This window comes from Rhynchophorus ferrugineus, unplaced genomic scaffold, assembly GCF_030347505.1.
Source record: "Rhynchophorus ferrugineus isolate W39M unplaced genomic scaffold, kcgeb_rfMv2 rfM1, whole genome shotgun sequence".
NCBI lineage: Eukaryota > Metazoa > Arthropoda > Insecta > Coleoptera > Curculionidae > Rhynchophorus > Rhynchophorus ferrugineus.
The window spans coordinates 3,677,079-3,697,581 of NW_027472580.1; the positions used below are offsets into that span (position 1 = coordinate 3,677,079).

The window sequence follows — 20,503 nt, forward strand, 5'->3', positions numbered from 1 at the left end:
TATATCATGTCCCTCGGAATTAAAACTACCTACTGGCGAGTAACCAACTTAGAAATCATCCCAGAAGACATCCGATCTTACCCAGCCTGGTTACCGGCGTGACTGGTATCATTTTCCTTGTCGGATTTTGCACTCTTGCCTAAGGATTACAGATGTTAAACAATCACACACATAAATTTACGACCATGCCCCAGCAGAATTCGACCCCGCGACTATCGCGACAGTAGGAAAACCATCCTGTTGCCTTTATCACTGCGCCAACCAAGCCAGCAGTTTATTATTTTAATAGGATACAATAATATATAGAGAAGGCTTACGGCACATTTCAAGTAAAATGGATTTGTAGAACTTGAGATACACATAGGCTTTTGGACCAATTATTTTTTCCATAAGGATTATCAGTTTTTAAATAGGAATAAAGCCTTCATTAAACATGTAAACTAAAATGTTATAAACTAGCGACCCGCCCCGGCTTCGCACGGGTGCAATGCTGATACTAAATTAAATACACTAGAGAAAAAATATGAACGTTGTATATAAAAACATAGCGGCCCGCTCCGACTTTGCACGGGCATAAAATATATATGCCTATGCCACTCAATGAAAACATGATTAAAATCGATCCAGTATTTTTGGTTCATTCATTACTGCCCTTGGCCTGCACGCATTAAATTTGGAGTAAAACAATTCCTCTTCCCCTATACTTACTATGAAGATTTCCTGCTATCTTTGGAATATCTAAATTCATACAATTTTTATTACATTACACATTTTTAAACGCAAATTTTAAATTTGTAATATCACCGAAAATATTTGTTTAATTTACATGCTGTAAGGAGCCATATTGATCTATATTAATTGCACACTGTATTTAAGGTACTTAATTCGATAAGGATTAATGCCGTATTGCTTAAAATAGCTTCGTAAATAAGCCATTTTCTCACGTAAAAAGTAAACAATAAAAATGGTTAATGTGGGTTATCCCTAAAAGATAAACATATACCATCGCGGACTTTTTTGTAGACCTTTTTATGGTGTACAATACTGTAGTACATTAATTTGATCTAACTCGTAGGGTTAGGCAGCGTTTTTGCTAATTGCTAAATAAGCCTAAAAAATAGGTTAATTTACATCACGTTAGAAACCTCTAAAATTAGCAATGTTGCCTTAGTATATTATGCATGTATTATACATATAAACCTTCCTCTTGAATCACTCTATCTATTGAAAAAAACCGCATCAAAATCCGTTGCGTAGTTTTAAAGATTTAAGCGCACATAGGGATATAGGGACAGAAAAGGCGACTTTGTTTTATACTATGTAGTGATGTTGCAATTCCAAACGTGTGGGTTCCGACTTATATACAAATCTATTTTTTCAAATTAATACCCCTTTAACGAACTTTTGATAGTGATAATTTAATTTAACAGATGTTGCAGACCATTTTGGGTTGATTTCTGTTCACTAAACCTTTTTAGATTATAACAGTTTTAACTTATTGTTTTTTTATGATATTCATTTTCAGGTTTAACGTTAAATCGAAATATAAGACAGCAACCTACAAACACCGTCCTCCTCTGCAAAAGACGCCAGACATCCTCTCTCTCCCTCAACTGAAGATCGTCAACTCGAAAAAGTCGGGAGTCCTAAACAGCACCCCGCTACACACACCTATAAACGAGGACGCCATCAAAACGATGGTACAAGAACTGGATAATAATCAGGACGATGAAAAGCTCAAGGATCAAGAGGTAAGTGACTTGATTATTGTTTCAAACCATTTTTTTTTATATATTGTTTATTTTTATAAAGTATATTTCGATAGTAAAACTATGCGCACGCAAATCTTAATGATTTGTGAAATTTGAGATGATCTGGGAAACTTATTTATATAATAAGAGACACAGGAAGTGCCTTCTGGCAATTATTTAAACAACATTTGAAACTGAAACTGTCATGTTTTCTGAGCAGAAAAAAGAATGAGAACATAAATATAGCATTACGAGGGTTGCCTTTTATATTTCGGGATTTCGCTGGTTTGCAACTGAAACTACCTTCTGACAAGCACTTCACCAACATTTGATATGTTTCTTAGCCAAGAAGAAATTACAACATAAATATAGCGATTAACGATGGTTGCCTTTTATATTTAATGGTCTACATCTACATGATTACATCTATCTACATAAATATCTGAGTATCGTCTTATTATTCACAGATAGGTATGGTACCACGTTGTTTAAATTATGTGGTAATAAGATTTTTTCTAAATTAGGAAAGATTCAGTTGACTTCTTGATTCACTTGTAAGAAATGCATTCTGGAAGAATATGGTTTGTAGTTAGTCTTGTTTGATATTCTATGCTAAGTTACTCAGGTGTAAGCTTACAGTGCCCCAATCTGAGGTGGTTAAGGGTGATTTTGTTTTTTTTTTGGGTTATCCTATTTCTTAAGGGTGTCCATAGAAGATTGTACAATTCGTTTTTATCCAGCAAGTGTCCGTTCATTTGGTCTACTTTTTGAGGTGTGGTAATATGGATGTCTAGATCTTTACTCCATATGGAGAGGAGCAAGCTAAAAGGATAGCCTGTCGCAATTACAAAGGACTTGTTCTAGCTTATATGATAAAAATTAATAGCCTTGTCAACAATGAAGAGCTCTGCCGTTATAATGCTTATGATTCTGTAGGTAGAACAAACTGCTGTTTATCCAGTTGACATGTGTAAACCGCCCGAGTAGTCTCTTTTTTTTCTATTCTATAAAAATTACAGTCTAATGTAATTGAAATGAGATGAGAAGGATGTGATATAATATTGAGTTCTTGCATATATTCTGACCATTTTTTATTTTAATACAATATATATCAATAAAAATATCCGTAATTTTCTACTTTTTCCCATCTTTCTCACCATATATACAACAATAATTTACGTTCATAACGTTCTCATGCCTTTTTGCGCTTGGGATTGTTGTTGGTAGAACCACTGTTCATCGCCAGTTGTAACATATCACAGAAAACATAAGCAATGAAATCAGGATGTTGAAATGATTCGAAATGACATTTTTAGTCAACTTGTATTGTAGCCATTTACCCTCCGTTTAAACCTTTTCCATCTCCTATAAACTTCTGGAAATGACTAATTCATCAGCTGCTAAGCGGCCTGAATGATCTTAGAGAGTTTGACATGAGGTTTCGTCCAATAAGTCTTGCATTTTTGGTCTTACAGGTCTGCAGGAAAACCATTTTTAAGTGATTGAAATCAAAACTAATAGTTGGTATATAAAACTTCACCACAAATTTCTAAAATTATTTAATAAGCTTCGACAGCAATTTCTTCAAATTAATCCATAAGAGTAATGAATATCGAAAATACAGTTTGGAGCCTTAAATCGTTAACGTCTGTGTACAATGAATAACTCATTAATACCAAATGGAACTGTTATTTTATATAGAGGAAAGTCAAAACTCTCGAATTTAACAGTTGCGCCAGGTGTTCAACAATTATTTACTTGGATACTTTTCATTTTTACCAATGGATGTCGCTGATCAATGTACAAGCAAGCACCTGGCTATAACAAAATCAAACTAAGTAACTCCAAATAATGCGTTTAAACTGTGAATTGAAAGAAGAAGAGTTGAAAATCCCCAAAAGGTACAAAATGTGTCAAAACTATTTGGAAAGAATCAAATAATTAATGGCTCCAGTCTATTTGCTGTATTCTGCAGATGTTTCTCTGTTCGACTGCTACTTGTTCCTAACGGTGGAACATGGCCATAAATTGCATCTAAAGACGTAGAGTTCTTTCAATACGAAATTCGTCTCTTGGCCAAAAGGTGGCACTTTTGAAATTGGCACCAAAAAATCGTTTTCGAATTAGTTCAACGCCTGACCGAATGTAGAAAATGATGTAGTATGAAACCTGGGTAAAATGAAACCAACTCTCTTTTTCCAGAATTATTTTTATTAACACATATATTAAATTAAAAAAATGAACATTTTTTGGCTACAAAGTTATTGCTTAACGTTACGAATCTGAACTGAACCATTTTTGAAACGCCGGTTCCAGACCGGCTATCACACGAAACGATCAATAAATAAATATAAATTCCGTTGTTGTTAATAAAAAGGGCACAATTGAGACTGGAGGGTGGGCTCTAGCACTTGACGCAGTGGGGTTTGCCAGTTTTGGAGTCGATCTTGTACGATTGGTCCTTCATGATGGGTTTCTCGCATTTCTGTAATAGAGATAGTCAGAAGGGGGAATTAGTTCTTGATACCTTCGTGGTAATATTGGGTTAATACGTACCAAAGAAATACACACAGCTTGTTATAAAGCGGTTTTACGCGCACAAAAAAAAACATCAGCTAGTGAAAAGTACCTAAATGCAAGCGATTTAAAATACCTTATAATTAATAAAATCAATATGTGATTACATAAAATATATCGTTCTAATGTATAAATATATTATCGTTATTTTCAGTGTTTTTGGGTTTTTGGAAAATTAATATTTTAATTTATACGATCATGATGTTAAATATCTTTTTTTAAACTAAAGTATATATTTGTGCTGTATGTGTCCTGTTCTTTTTTTTTAGTCAGATTGATCTGTTCGACCTTGATGTTTTCCCGTTGATCTTGTCTGAGTTTTAGATTTCTGTGCTAGTCATTCCTAGTAGATTACTTTTTTGGACCTGGTCATTGTATATTACACAGAAAAAAATAGATTTTTTTCATTTCATGGTCATACAAAAAACAATCTGAACTACTGAAAGATCTGAATCATGGAATTTGTAATTGACAATGTACCGATTTCGAGAAACTATTTCCTGCAACTGTACACTTACAGTTATACAACGTTTTCTATAGTAATCACTCATTCAACAGCTTAAAAAACAACAATGATTGGTATTATTATAGCCACTTTTGAACTCTGCAGAAATATCAAAGAAGCTTGATTTTCTTGAAGTACTTTGTTTCTTGAACTCTTTTTGTTGATAAAGCAATATTAACCCACGAAAAACTTGAACTATTTTTGAAATGTTGACAGTAACATCTAATAATCACATTACAACATACATTATCATATGCATTTAAAAGACAAATAAAATATGATCAATAATCGTTTATTTTTTGTTATCACAATTAGAAAGAGAATAGAAAAATCAAATAACATTTATAGAGAATATATAATTATAAGATAATATATATATATATATATATATATATATAGCAAGTGTGTGTGTGTGTGTGTGTGTAGAATTATATCTGAATTATATTGATTTTCCATCAACCCAACCAGAAGGTGTTTTTTTTAGTGATAGAAATTTGAATTGAAAAAAAATTCATATAAATGTTGCAACATAACTCTTGAAAATAACATTCATTCTATTAGCCAATATGATCAGACATTTTTGAATCATACACTAGATAGATGAAAATTTTGCAGTTCTGTCTACAATTAGTATTTGTCGAATATTCATTAATAATTACCATTTTCAACTTTGTAGCTGAACTAGGTTGTATCAAACATTTTCAAAAGCCATAAAGAGACATACCTAATAATTTTTATAATTTCAAATATAAATATATCAAAATTGTTATTCTTTGGCATTAATTATGATATATTTTTTATTTCTGAAATAACATTTATTATGAAAGTAGAGGTAACTTTTTTTGCTTAACTTTTGAAAAGTTATTGTCTATTTGTAGACTGATCTTAAACATAACACAAAACAATATATTTTATTAAAGTACTAACATTTCAATGCAATATTTTTAATATACATTGAAAAATGTAATACACTTTTTTCTACTACAGTTTTTATACTAAACGAATATGAAAAACTCAGCATTGTCACGATCATATCACTTGGAATGGGAATTATACTTAACTGAATAATATACATCATATATTTGAATTTATAGAACTTTTTCTTTCTTATATATTAGGGATGTCAAAAAATTATCGATATTTTTTCAAAGATATAAAATAAATAATGAAATATATAAAATTTAATTTTAAAGGTTCGTTAAAGTTATCGGTTTTTCATTATTAAAATATTTTTGCCGGCTTGGTGGCGCAGTGGTAAAGGCGATGGGACGGTCCTCCTACTGTAGCGATAGCCGCGGGTTCGAATCCTGCTGGGGCATGGTCGTAAATGTATGTTTGTGATTGTTTGAAATTTGTGAATGTTCTAGGCAAGAGTGTAAAAACCGACAAGGAAAATGATCCCAGTCACGCAAGTAACCAAGCTGGGTAAGACCGGATGTCTTCTGGGATGATTTCTAAAGTTGGCCACTCGCAAGTCGGTAGGCTTAATGCTGAGGACCGTGGTTCGGAGCCCACGTTAAACTTTAGGCCCAGTCCAGATAAACCCATAGATGGTAAAGGGAGACTTTACATAATTATATATAAAAAAATATATTTTTAAAATATAGATAATTTCAAGGTTGTTTCGTAAAAATAGATATATTTAAAAGGAAAATAAATATCGATATTTTTTATTCTCCGATATATTGATACATGGATATTTTTCGACAAAAAATAAATAAGAATAGTCGAATGTGCGCATATACAGAACCGAAAAATGATCTTCTATCTAGTGTAATATAACATTTTGATAATTTTAATAATTTTTTCATGTCAATTTTTACTGACTAATTATAAGTATCAAGATAATATGGCTTCAACTATCTATAAAATGACAGTTAACTTATTGAAAGTTCTATCACACCAAAGAGACACATTTATCTACCTAAATGATCATCCTAATTTGGTTATTTACATAAAACTACTTTTATATCTATTCTATATATATAAATATGACATAAAATCTAAACTACATTATTAAAACTAAACCGAATACAAAGTGACGTGATGCGGAGCACATTTTATCGGTACGAGCTCATTAAACTTATTCTCATTTATTGCTGTTGCGTCATTGTTAGTCACTTTGTTTTCGTCTAGTAAAGCCATGCTTATAAAAAACTCAATAACGATAAGAGTCATAAAATCACATTAAATATGAAGCGCATATATATACAGCTTGCCATTTTGTTTTTTTTATTGTGTTCTGCATTGCAAATTAATCTTCCCTAAAATTGTTCTAATAATTGTTTAATGGCTATATGTAGTTATCGTGTTCAATGTTAGTTTTTGCTAACACATTCTATGTGTAAATCATTTTGTTTTGCTATAGGATGCTCTACTTGTTCTGGCAATATAAACTGATTGGAATTAATTGGAATATCGGGCCTATAAATTAGTTTTAAAGGATTTATTTAATCCTTTCGAAAGGAAAGTGTTACAAGAGGCAGGTCACGACTCATATATCAACAAGTAGTAATGAGAAGGAGCAAGGACTGCAGGATACTGCGAGAGGGTAGCATTTCTATTTTAATATTTCATAATATTTGTGTCTTTGCTCGTATTGGATACGTTATTCGCACAATGCCTGCAATGCTTGGTTCAAACGCATCAATTGTAGTTTTATAGTACTTCGCATTGATGGTTTCACTAAGCTATAGTATACCGCACCAAGTTCATCCCATCAAATACTGCATCAGCTTGGAGCCATAGATATTCGGCTTTACCGTTGATGTTGATGCATGACAAGGCGGTCACCATGATTTTTTCGCTTTAAAATATCTTAGTGGATCAATTTTTCATCACCAGTAATAATACGATGCAAAAAATCGTTCCGATTTTGTCGTTGAAGGAGCTTTTCACACATGATCAAACCTCTTTCAAAGCCTCTTGGCTTCAATTCATGCGGCACAAGATACTGAAGCTTTTGGATCATCCCCATGTTCTTCAAGCGCTTGTAAATGGTTTCTTGTATTACTTTCAACGATTCTTCTTGCGCTTTATACGGATCATCATCGAGTAATGTCTTCGGCGCAAATTCACCATTTTCAATACGTCGAAATTAGTAGTCACATGTTGAAATCGATGGAGCATGGTTGCTATAAGCTTCACACAGCATTGGAGGACCTTCAGCCGCCTTTTTCTTCAAACTGAAGTAGAAAAAGTAAAACTTCCTGTAACTGATATTTGCTCGATACAAGTTTAGACAATTTCAACGCACTGAAAAATGTTTCGTTCACATTTTCTCGAAATGACACTTACTGAAAATCATAGAATACACAGTAACACCATCTGTTCTATATTCATTAGAATTAATTTGTAGACCTAATAAATTACCTACTTCTACAGGTCGTTTTAGACGTTATTTAGGAGCCTCGAGATGTTTTATATTACTTTGAGAGCTTTATATATTACCGGAATAATAGATTGATTATCCAAAGATTAATTAAACTTGTTTATACTTATATACGGTTGAGAAAAGGAGGGTCTATAAAATAATTTATTTCTACTGATAAATTGGTTACTTTGGCAATCCTATGCTGTTTCTAAACAGAATAATGCACTGATGCATGAATATTGCACTAGATGACTACAATTATTCGTTTAATATCCAAATTTGCTCATTAGGAAATATTTCTTTGTCCTCTTTCATTAAGACTTGACACTACGGGGATAGTTTGATAAGTTGGTCACTTTTTCAATTTCTGGCACAGTAACTTTAATACATCACAACTGCCCTCAACTGTTATTAAATAATAAACTACTGTAAGATATTGACTGCGTTGTATCATCTTGTTTGTTTTTAACAATAGACAACCTCTCGAATTTTAACAAACATGGGAAAAATTGATTTTCGAGTGCTGATTTCACCAAGTCCTGTCTAGTTTAAATAGTTAACAAGTAAGGTGGATACGTCATAAAACACCAGAGACAAAGAAGCAATCAAAACAGTGGGTTCCTCCGGATGAATGTGCACCAAAGAAGGCCAAATTATGTCTGTCGGCCAACATGTCATGGCCAGACTTTTTTGGAATGCTAACAGTGACATTAATGTCGATGACATTCATAGTGTATATTATTTAGAGCTTTAGGACAAATTTCATGTTGATTTGAAGCAAAAACAGCCGTACTTGACGTAGAGAAATGTGGCGTTCTCTCAAGACACTATGCGGATGCATACATATGTAGTCACGATGGTAAAAATCAATAAAATGGGCTACGAGATACTGCCCCGTCCATTATATTCTCCAGATTTAACCCACAGCGATGATTTTCTATTTCAAAAGGTGAAAAAATGGCTGGATGGTAAGAGATTTGGATATAAAGAAGAAGTCATCACTGAAACACACGTTTATTTCGAGAGCCTTAAGAAAAGACAAAACGCGGATGCACACATATGTAGTCACGATGTTAAAAATCAATAAAATGGGCTACGAGATACTGCCCCGTCCACCATATTCTCCAGATTTAGCCCACAACGACTATTTCCTGTTTCAAAAGGTGAAAAAATGGCTGGGTGGTAAGAGATTTGGATATAAAGAAGAGATCATCACTGAAACACACGTTTATTTCGAGAGCCTTAAGAAAATACAAAACTGGTGTATTGATTTAAAGGAAAAAAATACATCTTTCATTCAAAAAGTTACTGATTTTTTTATCGGGTACGGTTGCTGATAATGCTTAATTTTTTTGATGTTAATAGGGTCAGTTCACAGATACAGCGTCTAGAAACACCCACTGCTTGCTGCTTGAACAATTTCAATCTGAATAGCATTTATTAAATTATTTATCTACGACAACTACATATAACACGATTAACAATAATATTAATATTTAGAAATCATTCGAATTGCTTTATTTTAGTCTTTAACAACTTTGTATGCTGTGGAACTATAATATCACGAAGATTTACTGTCTGGATACTTACCATTTAGACCTAAAACAATTTTGTTCATCCAAAGACATTCTTTTTTATTAAACACTCAATAATTAATTAGATCAAACATGAATAATAATAAGAAATTTTAATTTTGCTAAAAAACCATAATAATTTAAAAAAGTTTAAATGTAACTTCCTTAGTCAACTTTAGTAGACATGAGCTAAAAACACTTATATTGAATTATTTCCCTTGACTTTAATAATTGAGTTTGAGTGATAATAACACCAGAACCAATTGAAAAGGTAAAGTTATTTATTTTACTCTTAAAATGGGGTTTGTATGGTATTGTATTGATAATAATTCACAGTAATACTGTAAAATTGTCATGTAATTACGTAACTTAGTTTTGCGACTGATAGGTATTTCGAAAATATAGAATTTTTTACATAGAGACATCACATAGATCTTTTACGATATTGCAATCGAGAATAATTAATATACTGAAATATTAAATTAAAAAATATAATATTCTGTGAAGAGTGTTTCTAAATCCTTTGGAATAGATCAGTTTCAGCTCAGTTTTCATATGTTATTTTTAGTTTTATTTCCTGTTGATATCTAATTCTCTATTTCGCATTTTTCGCTATTGTTCGAGCTATTGATTCTTGAACACCTCGTTGTTGCTCTTTGGTTGTTGGTTCTAACCACTTACTATGTCTCCTTTTTTTTTGACGATAGTATATTATTTTTATGTATATCCACTTTTTATATCTTTAGACCCTTCTTTCCTTTTGCATTCTCTTCATTCTTCTTTAGTTTCACTATCACTTCTTTAATTTCAGTTTAGGGAGTTCAATTTTAGGAATGTTTTATTTAGTTTATTTGTCCTGATATTCCTGAATTTTTATTAGAATTCCTTTTGATTTGTTTATTCTTCAGAATTTTTTCTTTTCTATTATTCAGTATTTCTTTTCTTTTCTATATTTAACTTTTGTTTTTCATCAGTTTGTCTCCGCCAACTATTATTAGACTTTTTCTTCTCGTTTCTCTTTCTGGTTGTTATGTTCTTTGTTATTGTTGTATGTATCATTTCATTGGTTAACTTTATCTTCTGGGTATTAACATATTCAATTTTTTTATAATATTTCTCAATATAATTTCTTATTCTTTTAAATTATGCATTATTTTCTCTGTTATAATTAATTTTAGTATTATTTCTTTTCTATTCAGTACCTATTCATTGTATTCATGTTTTTTAAATTATATTTCGCAATGTAATATGTTACTCTTTAAATTATTATCTATTCTTTTCACACTGTAATGTCTTACTTTCTTAAATTATTACCTATTCTTTTCTCTGTTGTAATTAATTTTTTATTCTTCAGTTTTCTTCTATTCTGTTCTTTAACTTTTTTTTTTCATCATTTTGACTCCTTCAAATGTTATCAGACTTTTTCTTCTTGTTTATCTTTTTAATTATTATATTATTTCATATTGTCTTATAGGTTTACCTTAATTAACTCCCAGAAGAGTCAACATTTTCATATTTTTTTCATTATATTGCTCAATGTAATCCATTCAAGCATGCTTTTCAATTTACTCGGATAAGATCTTAAATTATTATCTATTCTTTTCTCTATTTAATAATTCTTCAGTATTCCATAAACAACTATCAACCACGATTTACCATACAATCCTCGTATAATTAGTTATTGTCTTCGTAGTTTTTTTATATATTTAATTTCTTTTTATATATTTTAGTTTTATTTTCTCACATATAAATATTTTAAGGTGTTAAAATATTGACTGTTTTTTCAATTGTTAATTGTACAATAGTACAAACCGATGAATGAGAAAGAAATAACGGATCAGTCATATGTGGAATTAATTTATTTATTGAATAGCTACAGAAAGCTGTTGTACATTTCGGTGAAGTACCGTGAAGGTAAATAAGCGGTCTAAAATGTATTTGCGTGTAAAAATTAGCATTACGCTCACAGCGATTTGTTTCTTCTTTTTTTTTTGGTATTATAACGACATTTTGCTTCTAAAACTATCAGTATTTATCGCCGTACGAATAGTACCTAAGGTTAATATATACCATTCGTTAAAAATATAAGTTAGAAACAGTATAATAACAATAAATAGATAATTATATCAAAAATAAAAAGCAAAGTTCTAAATTAAAAATAATAATAATGATAAAACAATAGATTTAGCATTTGACGCATTGAGGTTTGCCTTCGTGAAGCTGAAACGACTGATCTTTGGTGATGGGCTTCTCGCATTTCTGTAAAAGAAAAAGAAACACATCCAAATGACAGAAACTGGACAGGGGGGCGGCGCTGCCGTCTCGGTGGATGATTTTGGGGAGGGTCTTGTGTCGATGGTGTGTATTCACGGTCTCTATCTACTGGGGCACTATCTAAATCTTACCGGGGTCTATGTCTGGTTCCTCTTTAATTTCGTTGTTATTTATTATAAACATAAAACTAGTCGAAGATAAATAGTTTGTTAGGAGTACAGTGATATTAGCGTCAAGATCAAGTCCATGTTAAATAGGGGGAACATCTAAAGCCGTATCATTCTCGTGTTGGTTTCCAACTCTCAGTGGGTTCAATGTTTTTATGAAGATTTATTAGCTCAATAAATTGAAATTTGTATTTTTTTCAGAATAAATTTTCTGTGATGATAAGATTAGGTGTACAAATATGATTCTGTCTTTTTTATAGAAAGATGTACAATACAGCTGATTGTATGTGTTACATTTATGTATATTATATTATATAATAACTGCTTGGAATATATATTTTACTTTTAATTTATAATATTTATTCAAAAGAGCAAATATTTGTTTTCACATATCCATGTGTAGTTGGAGGTTCTGTTCATTTATTTTTAATATGATTTTAATGTGTTCACACACGGAATTACTTTAGTACCAATTATCACCAGTGGCTAGTCCAATTTTTTGTCTGTGACATGTGTAGACTTCGTAGCATTTAATTTTATTCGTCATTTTTAGTGTACAGTTTTTAGTGATGTTATTAACAGCTTTTTGTAATCTCTTTATAGTTGTCTCAATGTTGCTACTTATAGAAGGTATCATCCATGTGTCATGTGGATGAATGTGGTCATCAGTCATCAATGTGGTCACTCCTTCCTTGTTGTTACTTGCTCACATTTAGTGATATTATTCATATAAAGTAATAAAGTTGAACCAAGGACACTGCCTTGTGGTACAGCCGCATAGATGGGTTTCAAATCGTATCTTATTCTAAAGTGATTGTTAGAAAGGTATGATTTCTAGCTTCCTAACTAGGAAATTTGTTTGCTCACTTGTATTCGAGGTCCACATAACATATTTTATCAAAAGTTTGGAAACATAATTTGCAAAATACCTTTTCAATCAGATTCTTAATTTGATTCTTGTTGGCGATAGTCGTTTTCTTCAGACATTGCACTTTCAGGTACTATCTGTTACCATTACATTCAGTCGCATGTTCATCCTTGAACATTTTTGAAAAAATCTAAGTGCTTTGTATGTGTGTGTTTTTCCACATATTTTCATCAATATCATATTTCATACATTATGATATCTGAACTTCTTCAACATTACTTATTAACTTTACTACATAATAGTAATTTATGTTTTTCCTTTATTTAAATCAAAATAGAGTTTTAAAATTTTAAATATCGCATCTATCAAAATCCTGGATATATTCTTAATATTCCCAGAAAAAAGTTATTAATTAAAAGTTATTGTTAAATTCTTAAAATTAATTAAACAGTTATTATTAAAATAAAGTTATTCTGTACATACGTCGTCTAAATTTATGATATTAAAACGTCGCAATGTTGCCGCATCAACTTTGAGTTTTAGTTCAGTTTGGCTTTGACATACAACAAAATTCAAATCTAAATAAATTAATTGAACAAAAATGTTATCAAATATAATTTACTTTAACATTATAGTACATCTAGAAACTACAGCTAATTATACAGCCACAATAGTTTATAGGTTAGTGAATAACCTCCTATCACTATTCCTTTCAAGAATTTTGCATACGTCTGACAACCGGTGTTCGAACTAATCAGACAGCATTGTGTCTCTTTTTAACTAGAATAAAATGGGAAGCAAAATATTGTCTGATTCTAAAACGAACTTACCAATTGCGGCAGGCAATACATTAAACATCTTGATACAAAAAAACGTTGAATAGACTATAAATGAGCTATCGAAAAATTATTGTATACATATTTTTATGAATATTTATAATAATCTAATTATTGGAGCTAATAAATCGTCATAAATCCTTAAGAGTTCTTGGACATTTTGAGAAGTCAAAGGGCTAAGGGTTAACTACACAAATTAACAGAAAAATAAAATATGCCTCTTGCAGTGGTCTGTTTGAACACGGGCAATTTTAGTTGGGGGTGGCATATGTGCAAGGGTTTACAAAAAAAGGGGGACTGGTGTGTTTAGAATAGAGAGGGGGGTGTGAACAAACAAGTAAAATGTTCTTATGGAAGATCGGTAGTGACTCGCGTATTTAATGATTGATTAAATACCGATGACGTCTTCCATAAGAAGATTAGACGACGTCGGGCACTTACCGAACACCTGAAGCACATTTGATGCCACTTGGCATCCAAGGCGACGACGGCCTTGTCGGCGATGGGCTTGGAGCATCCTTTGCAACGGTCAGCGTGCTTGGCCAGGTAACATTTCTGGCAGAAGGGGGCTCCTTTCACGTCCATGAACTGGGTTCCGATCAGCTTGGCCTTGCATCCGCCGCAGACGAAGTGATCTTCGTGCCAGTTGACACCCATGGCCTGGACGCATTTCTAAAGAGACAATTATGATTATTATCGAGAACGTCACAGAGCTTCATCATTTTGTTTCAATTTTAGAGTTAAAATTTGTTTATTATAAAGTAATCCACGTTTGTAATTTTTAGATATAACTTTTATACCAAACAACTTCTAGGCAACGTTGTAAAAGTAATAACATATCAATATAACATTTTCCTGTTGTGTCGGTAATTACTTTTCTGTTTTTAACAGATTTAACAGGATGTTGTTATTTAATACCTATGCCGTTTTATCCTAATGACATTAATCTCAAAACTACACAAGCTATGATATGCCAAAGTAACATATAGATATATATTATTAAAGATATCGAATTTTGTGCCTGAACATCATGTGAATTAGGTCCAGGCATTTCTTCTTTTTGTTTCATCAATAGAAGAAAGCTGTTTGCTAGTAGAAACAAGCTCAAAAACAAGACGGAAAGATGGGTGCCATATAAATTGAATTACTTACCATTAGAAAATTGATAAATTGTCAGTGAGATGCTACTTTAAAGGTATGAAAGAAAATCATTTCTGCATCCAATAGTAACGGGTGATGAAAAATGGATCTATTTTGAAAACCCCAAGCGAAAAAATAATGGTTATCACCTGGCTAAGTCGACCCATCGACTTATTCGTTTTCAGTCCACTCGGATGACTGTCCCTTGAACTTCGGTGTGAAACGATGGAGCCTTGTCTCATCCGTTGTCACATATCGACGCAAAAACTCGGGTTTATTACGTTTAATCATCTTCAAACACTGCTCCGAATCATCAACTCGTCGTTGTTTTTGGTCAAAAGTAAGCTGGCGCGGCACCTACTTTGCACAGAGCTTTCTCATACCCAAATATACTTGAATGATATGATATACACGTTCAGTTGATATCTTTAGAGTGTCTGCTATTTCATTCAATATCAATTTACGACCAGTCAAAATTATTTTGTGGATTGTTAAAAATATTTTCGTCGGTAACAACCTCTTTTGGGCGTTCAATGCGTTCACCGTATACGGTGCTAAATTCACCACCTCTAAACTTAGCATACCAATCCTTGATGGTTGGTTTTCCTGAGGCAATGTCCGGAAACTCGGCATCAAGCCGAGTTTTTGCTTCAACTCTACATTTTCCCTTTAAAAAGCTGTGTTGATAAAATAACACGCGAAATTAATTTTTATACATTTTCTTCACAATAACAAAAGTTGCTTCACTCAAAATGCTATAATTCACAAATTAATGATCCGAAAGCTGTCAAATTTATACACACATCTTTTGAGGATTGGGGCTGACTGAAAAACGACTTTTCAATTGACCGGTTACTGGCTTGTGCTCAATTATTTTGTTGGCGAAGTCATGATTCGTGAATACGCAAGGAGTTATTTCAATGCGCCATTTCCTGTCCAGCATTGCATTTCGACAATAGCTGCTTGTAACTTTTCGGTTGATTCATTGTTATCTCCGATGGCTAGGATTGTAATGCCATTTGCAAACAACATTTTCATTGACAGATAAATTACTGATGATAGTACATTTCCCTGTGGCACAACTGCTTATATTTTCTTCAAGTTATAATAGGCATCTTCTTGGTAGACTCTATAGTACCGGCCACTTATATATGAGGGTTTATAACATTATAATGCTTCTCCCTGACTAATATTCAAAATAAATTTAATATTAATAATAAATAAGTAAAATTATCCGTTATAAATAACGTGTTATCTTTAGCAAAAAAAACAGGAAATAAATTACCGACACATCTAGTACTATCCTTATTTTGATTGTTAAAACAATCTATAAAGATTCATTCGTCAGAAATATATAATAAAAATGTGGATTACCTTTTCAACTAACTAAAACGAAAATAAAACCAAAATCGGTTAGTGTCAATACTCACGTCCAGAATCGGTTTGTCACAAGCGTGACAGGTTTTAGCGAATAATTTGATATGGCAGTTTGAGCAATAGGGCTTTTCCTCGTTGGTGTGGAACTTGACCTCAGTGATAGGTTCCTTGCAACCCTCGCAAGTAAAGTGCTCCGGGTGCCAGCTCTGTCCTAGCGCTGTCAAAAGGCTCTAAAAGCGATGTTAGCGGATAGCTCGTTAGCAATTTTAGCGATATAGCCCAATCACTTCGCACAAACTTAGTTTATTACTTAGCCAGAAACAAATATAATACGAGTGAGTGAGTCAAATATATTTGGTTGGGGAAAAGGTAATGTCGGTTTTTACTGATGGGTGATTTTAAAGTCACATATATATAGTAATACTGATCCAGTGGAGCCATACTATGATACATTTAACAGGAAGGTAACGAAGCATCCTAGATAAAGGTGACGTCGTACTTTGACTAGTTTAAAAGCTATTGAGCTATGAAAATGGACATTTCAGAAGGTAGTTTCCGTTATAATTTTTTTTTCGAAAGAGACAATGCGAGGTGTTTATGGCGATGAGTTTTTAAGTGAGCTCCAGTGTCAGAAATGATTTAGTCATTTGTGACTACCGAAATTACATTTTCCCAAACTTACACTCAAAATTAACGAAAATTACTCTATAAATTATTTATCTAATAATTAATATTCACTTGAATGAAGTTAAATAAGAGCACTTGCAATTATATTTAATAAAAAAGTAACAGTTAAATATCATTTTAAATTAATTAAAATTGTATTTGTTTGAATTAAATAAAATTCCCCCAAAAATATTATTTAATTACTTTTTTTAATTCATGTAATTAGTTATTATTATAAACCATTCCAATAGCAGTGTATCTCTTAACTATTTACTTATAAATATATAAATTTATTATGATAAATTTAGAATGATTTCATCAACACAACGCATTTTAATTTTAGACTTGCATTCGCCATATTTTTCAAACTCAGTACCATAGAATTATTTCTGTTTTTTTCTTGAAAAAATTGTTTAATAATACTATTGAATAAATTTAGTATTATAGAAGAGGCATAGTGTGCGGTTAAAAGCGTTCTTGTGAATTTTAATAATTCTCAGATTCGCACTGTATATGATATACTATAGAGTGGAGAAATTTTAAATAGTACAGAGTTGGTGGTGAATGAACTAAGTGAATAGAATAAAATACAGGGGATAAGGAGTGTTAGGAACAACCTAACTAGAAAAATCAGTTATTTTAATAAAAGTCAGAGCCAAGAAGGGTATCAGACATGAGATATAATAGGCAAAAATTGGAAAAAGGGGTTATTATAGTAAGTAACGTGGTTGCAATTTATAATTTAAGACACAAATCGAACATTGAACGTTATTTTTAGTATTAATGACTATCCAAATCAGAAAAACCATATCAATCAATACTATGTTGAGAAATAAACTCTCATATGAAAAACAGTTTTGCATGTTTATTGACTAGAATTTAATCGAAGTTGTTTAAACAAAACAAAACAAAACACTGTGTTACTTTGCTTATTACATAGATGTATATACTTCTATAGCATCATAATATTATTTAGAATGTTTTATTTTGATTGCCTTTTTGGTCATTTTTATATTGTTGTTTATATTGTTTGTATTATGTTGAGAAATAATTTCTTGCATATAAAAAGACATATTTTAAAAAATCGTTGCTTAAACATTGATAAGGTTTGAGCCCAAAATTGATAAATTAATAATTAATTAAACATACAATTGAAATTAGTTAAATTAAATTATGATCGAAGTTATCAACAAATGAAGATAAATAAAAGGAAATAACAATATACCTTGTTGTTTTACGGGGTTAATCCTTTTATTACATAGATGTACAGCCTTTTATAGTATCATAATATTATTAGGGACAATATAATGAGTTGTGTCTATAAATACACTATGATCTGAACTCAATTTAAAATATCATATCATTATTTTTTTCGCCGCGTAATTAATTAAAACGGTAAATGGTTTTCGAAGTTTTAAATGATTTATAATGGATCAGTGAAAACATAACATATGACGTAATGGTGATTGATTGGGATTCATCTAAGCAATTTCCGACTTGCAAGAGAATTATATAATTTTTCAAGTGCAATGCAAATTATGTTTTTTCTATTTATGAAAATAATATTAAATGTTACGTATTATATTTGTTCTTGTATTAAAAATTAATTGTATAACAACACCAAAAAATGGCACACTATCGACTGTCTTGTTAGCATCACTAATGAATACTTACTCCAGTGATGGTTTCTTTGCATTGGGCGCAGGTTTTGGGTTCATTTGATGCTGGGGCACTCTGGAAATAAGGAAATTAATTAATAGTTTATAAATATTACTTCAAAAAAGATAGATTACTTTATGAAGGTTTTCAGTAATTTTTTGTTTTTTTCCAAAGCAATGCTTTATTTTAAGTTAACAAAAATTTGTAATAACTACATTGTTAGCTATTATTTATTTGACCTTTTGATGTCGTTTTTTATTATATTCATTTTCAATAAAACTAAAAAGTTGTTATACATGGTACATGGATGATTCTTAGGCATATTATGATATTTGAGGAGATAAGATCCAAAGAAAAATTTATACATTTTTTAAAGTTTTTTCTTTTTTAATAATTAGCTAACAATAATTAAAAGTATTGTTGAGAAAGTCTCTTAGACATTCTAGGATTTATTAAATGATCTACGTAAACTATATAATGTGTAATCTTAGATTTTTTTATAATACTAGTTGCAAATTAACATTCAAGTCACTCAGGTTCTGAAATCAGGATATTATGAGTTATTTTGTAGACCTCAATAGCATATATGAATTCTACAAAGTGTTAGTTTTAATTTTTACACGATTTTATCATTTTATTAATAACTGTATTTAATTATAAATGATTCTTTTAAATAATATTTTACTAGATTTCGATAAACCACTACTACCCATACTGTGGAGAGAAAATTTAGCGTCCTTAAAAATGTACAAATAACATAATGTACATACAAAGAACCGCAATCGTCTGAATACAGATGCTGCAATGCCTTTGATGGCAACAAGGGAAGGGGTTAAGGAATTGGGTAGTAGTGACCGTAAAGCTAAAACGATTGAGACTTATTTCCTTGCTTAAAATAACTTGGAAGGAATTTGTGAGGAACAAGACAATTTTTCTTGGAAACTTGACTCGGATTATTGAGGAATTTAATAAACTAGCATTGAGGACTTGATAGTTCTAGTTATAGTCTGATATTTCTTGACCAAAAAGTAACGTTTACAAGAATACTTTGACTTGAAGTCAGCTTTGTACCCTTAAGAAAGTTTTACACTCAACTGAGAGTGACTCGAACAAATGATAATTGGTAGGTGCAAACTCCAACTTAAAAGGTATTTGTATCAGAATCTCCTGGCCAAGCTCTCTCAATTATTTCAAAATTACTAAATATGTGTGATCTAGCTAGTCTAGTGGATGAGAGAAGATCTATTTTGACTTGTTTTTCAAAATCGCCTGGTTTACTTATATTATTAGTTTTCGTTTCATTCTAGCAAGGAGTTCACAAATGGAAACTTAGTGCATTACATTGTTCGTTGCTAATTAAGGTGGAACCAATTTTAGAGCTTCCTTTAGTATCTAGTATTATGTAAATGAAATATATCTGTATGCCTCTAAGCTTGAGCGGCTCATAATGACAAATTCTATAATATATTTTTACCCATTCTATACACATATCAATATTTTTTCGATAAGCCTACATGATGCAAACATCATTTTGTTCCTTTTTGGGACTTCAACAATATCTAATTTTCATCATTTTATCCATGTTTGTACAGGATTATATTATCAATGATACAATTTAGAGTTCATACTTCGTACACAAAATAAATGATTCTGGTGCTTTTGATGTTTGCTAATTATAGAATGACGTCATAAGATACCGACGAACGTTTTGGCGCGAATTTAAATCCATAATATAT

At 31.3% G+C, this 20,503-nt stretch overlaps 2 protein-coding genes across 8 annotated transcripts in view; one reads left to right on the forward strand and one right to left on the reverse strand.

The window, feature by feature from the left end:
* Positions 1-20,503, forward strand: part of LOC143202462 (uncharacterized) — a 126,642-nt gene that overhangs the window by 11,954 nt on the left and 94,185 nt on the right. Inside the window, exon 7 of the mRNA XM_076414023.1 lies at positions 1,526-1,751. Coding sequence (XP_076270138.1) covers positions 1,526-1,751 — 226 coding nt within the window. The remainder of the gene's footprint in view (positions 1-1,525; positions 1,752-20,503) is intronic.
* Positions 3,945-20,503, reverse strand: part of LOC143202597 (transforming growth factor beta-1-induced transcript 1 protein) — an 83,857-nt gene continuing 67,298 nt past the window's right edge. For 4 of the 7 annotated variants that reach the window (XM_076414228.1, XM_076414252.1, XM_076414235.1 and 1 more), the window contains 4 exons: positions 18,783-18,842; positions 16,496-16,672; positions 14,367-14,597; positions 3,945-4,236 (listed from right to left, as the gene is read on the reverse strand). In XM_076414228.1, coding sequence (XP_076270343.1) covers positions 4,156-4,236; positions 14,367-14,597; positions 16,496-16,672; positions 18,783-18,842 — 549 coding nt within the window. In that variant the 3' untranslated portion in view covers positions 3,945-4,155. Of the gene's footprint in view, positions 4,237-11,624; positions 12,040-14,366; positions 14,598-16,495; positions 16,673-18,782; positions 18,843-20,503 lie in introns of those variants that run through there. The other 3 variants (XM_076414244.1, XM_076414262.1, XM_076414270.1) reach the window with 1 other exon arrangement.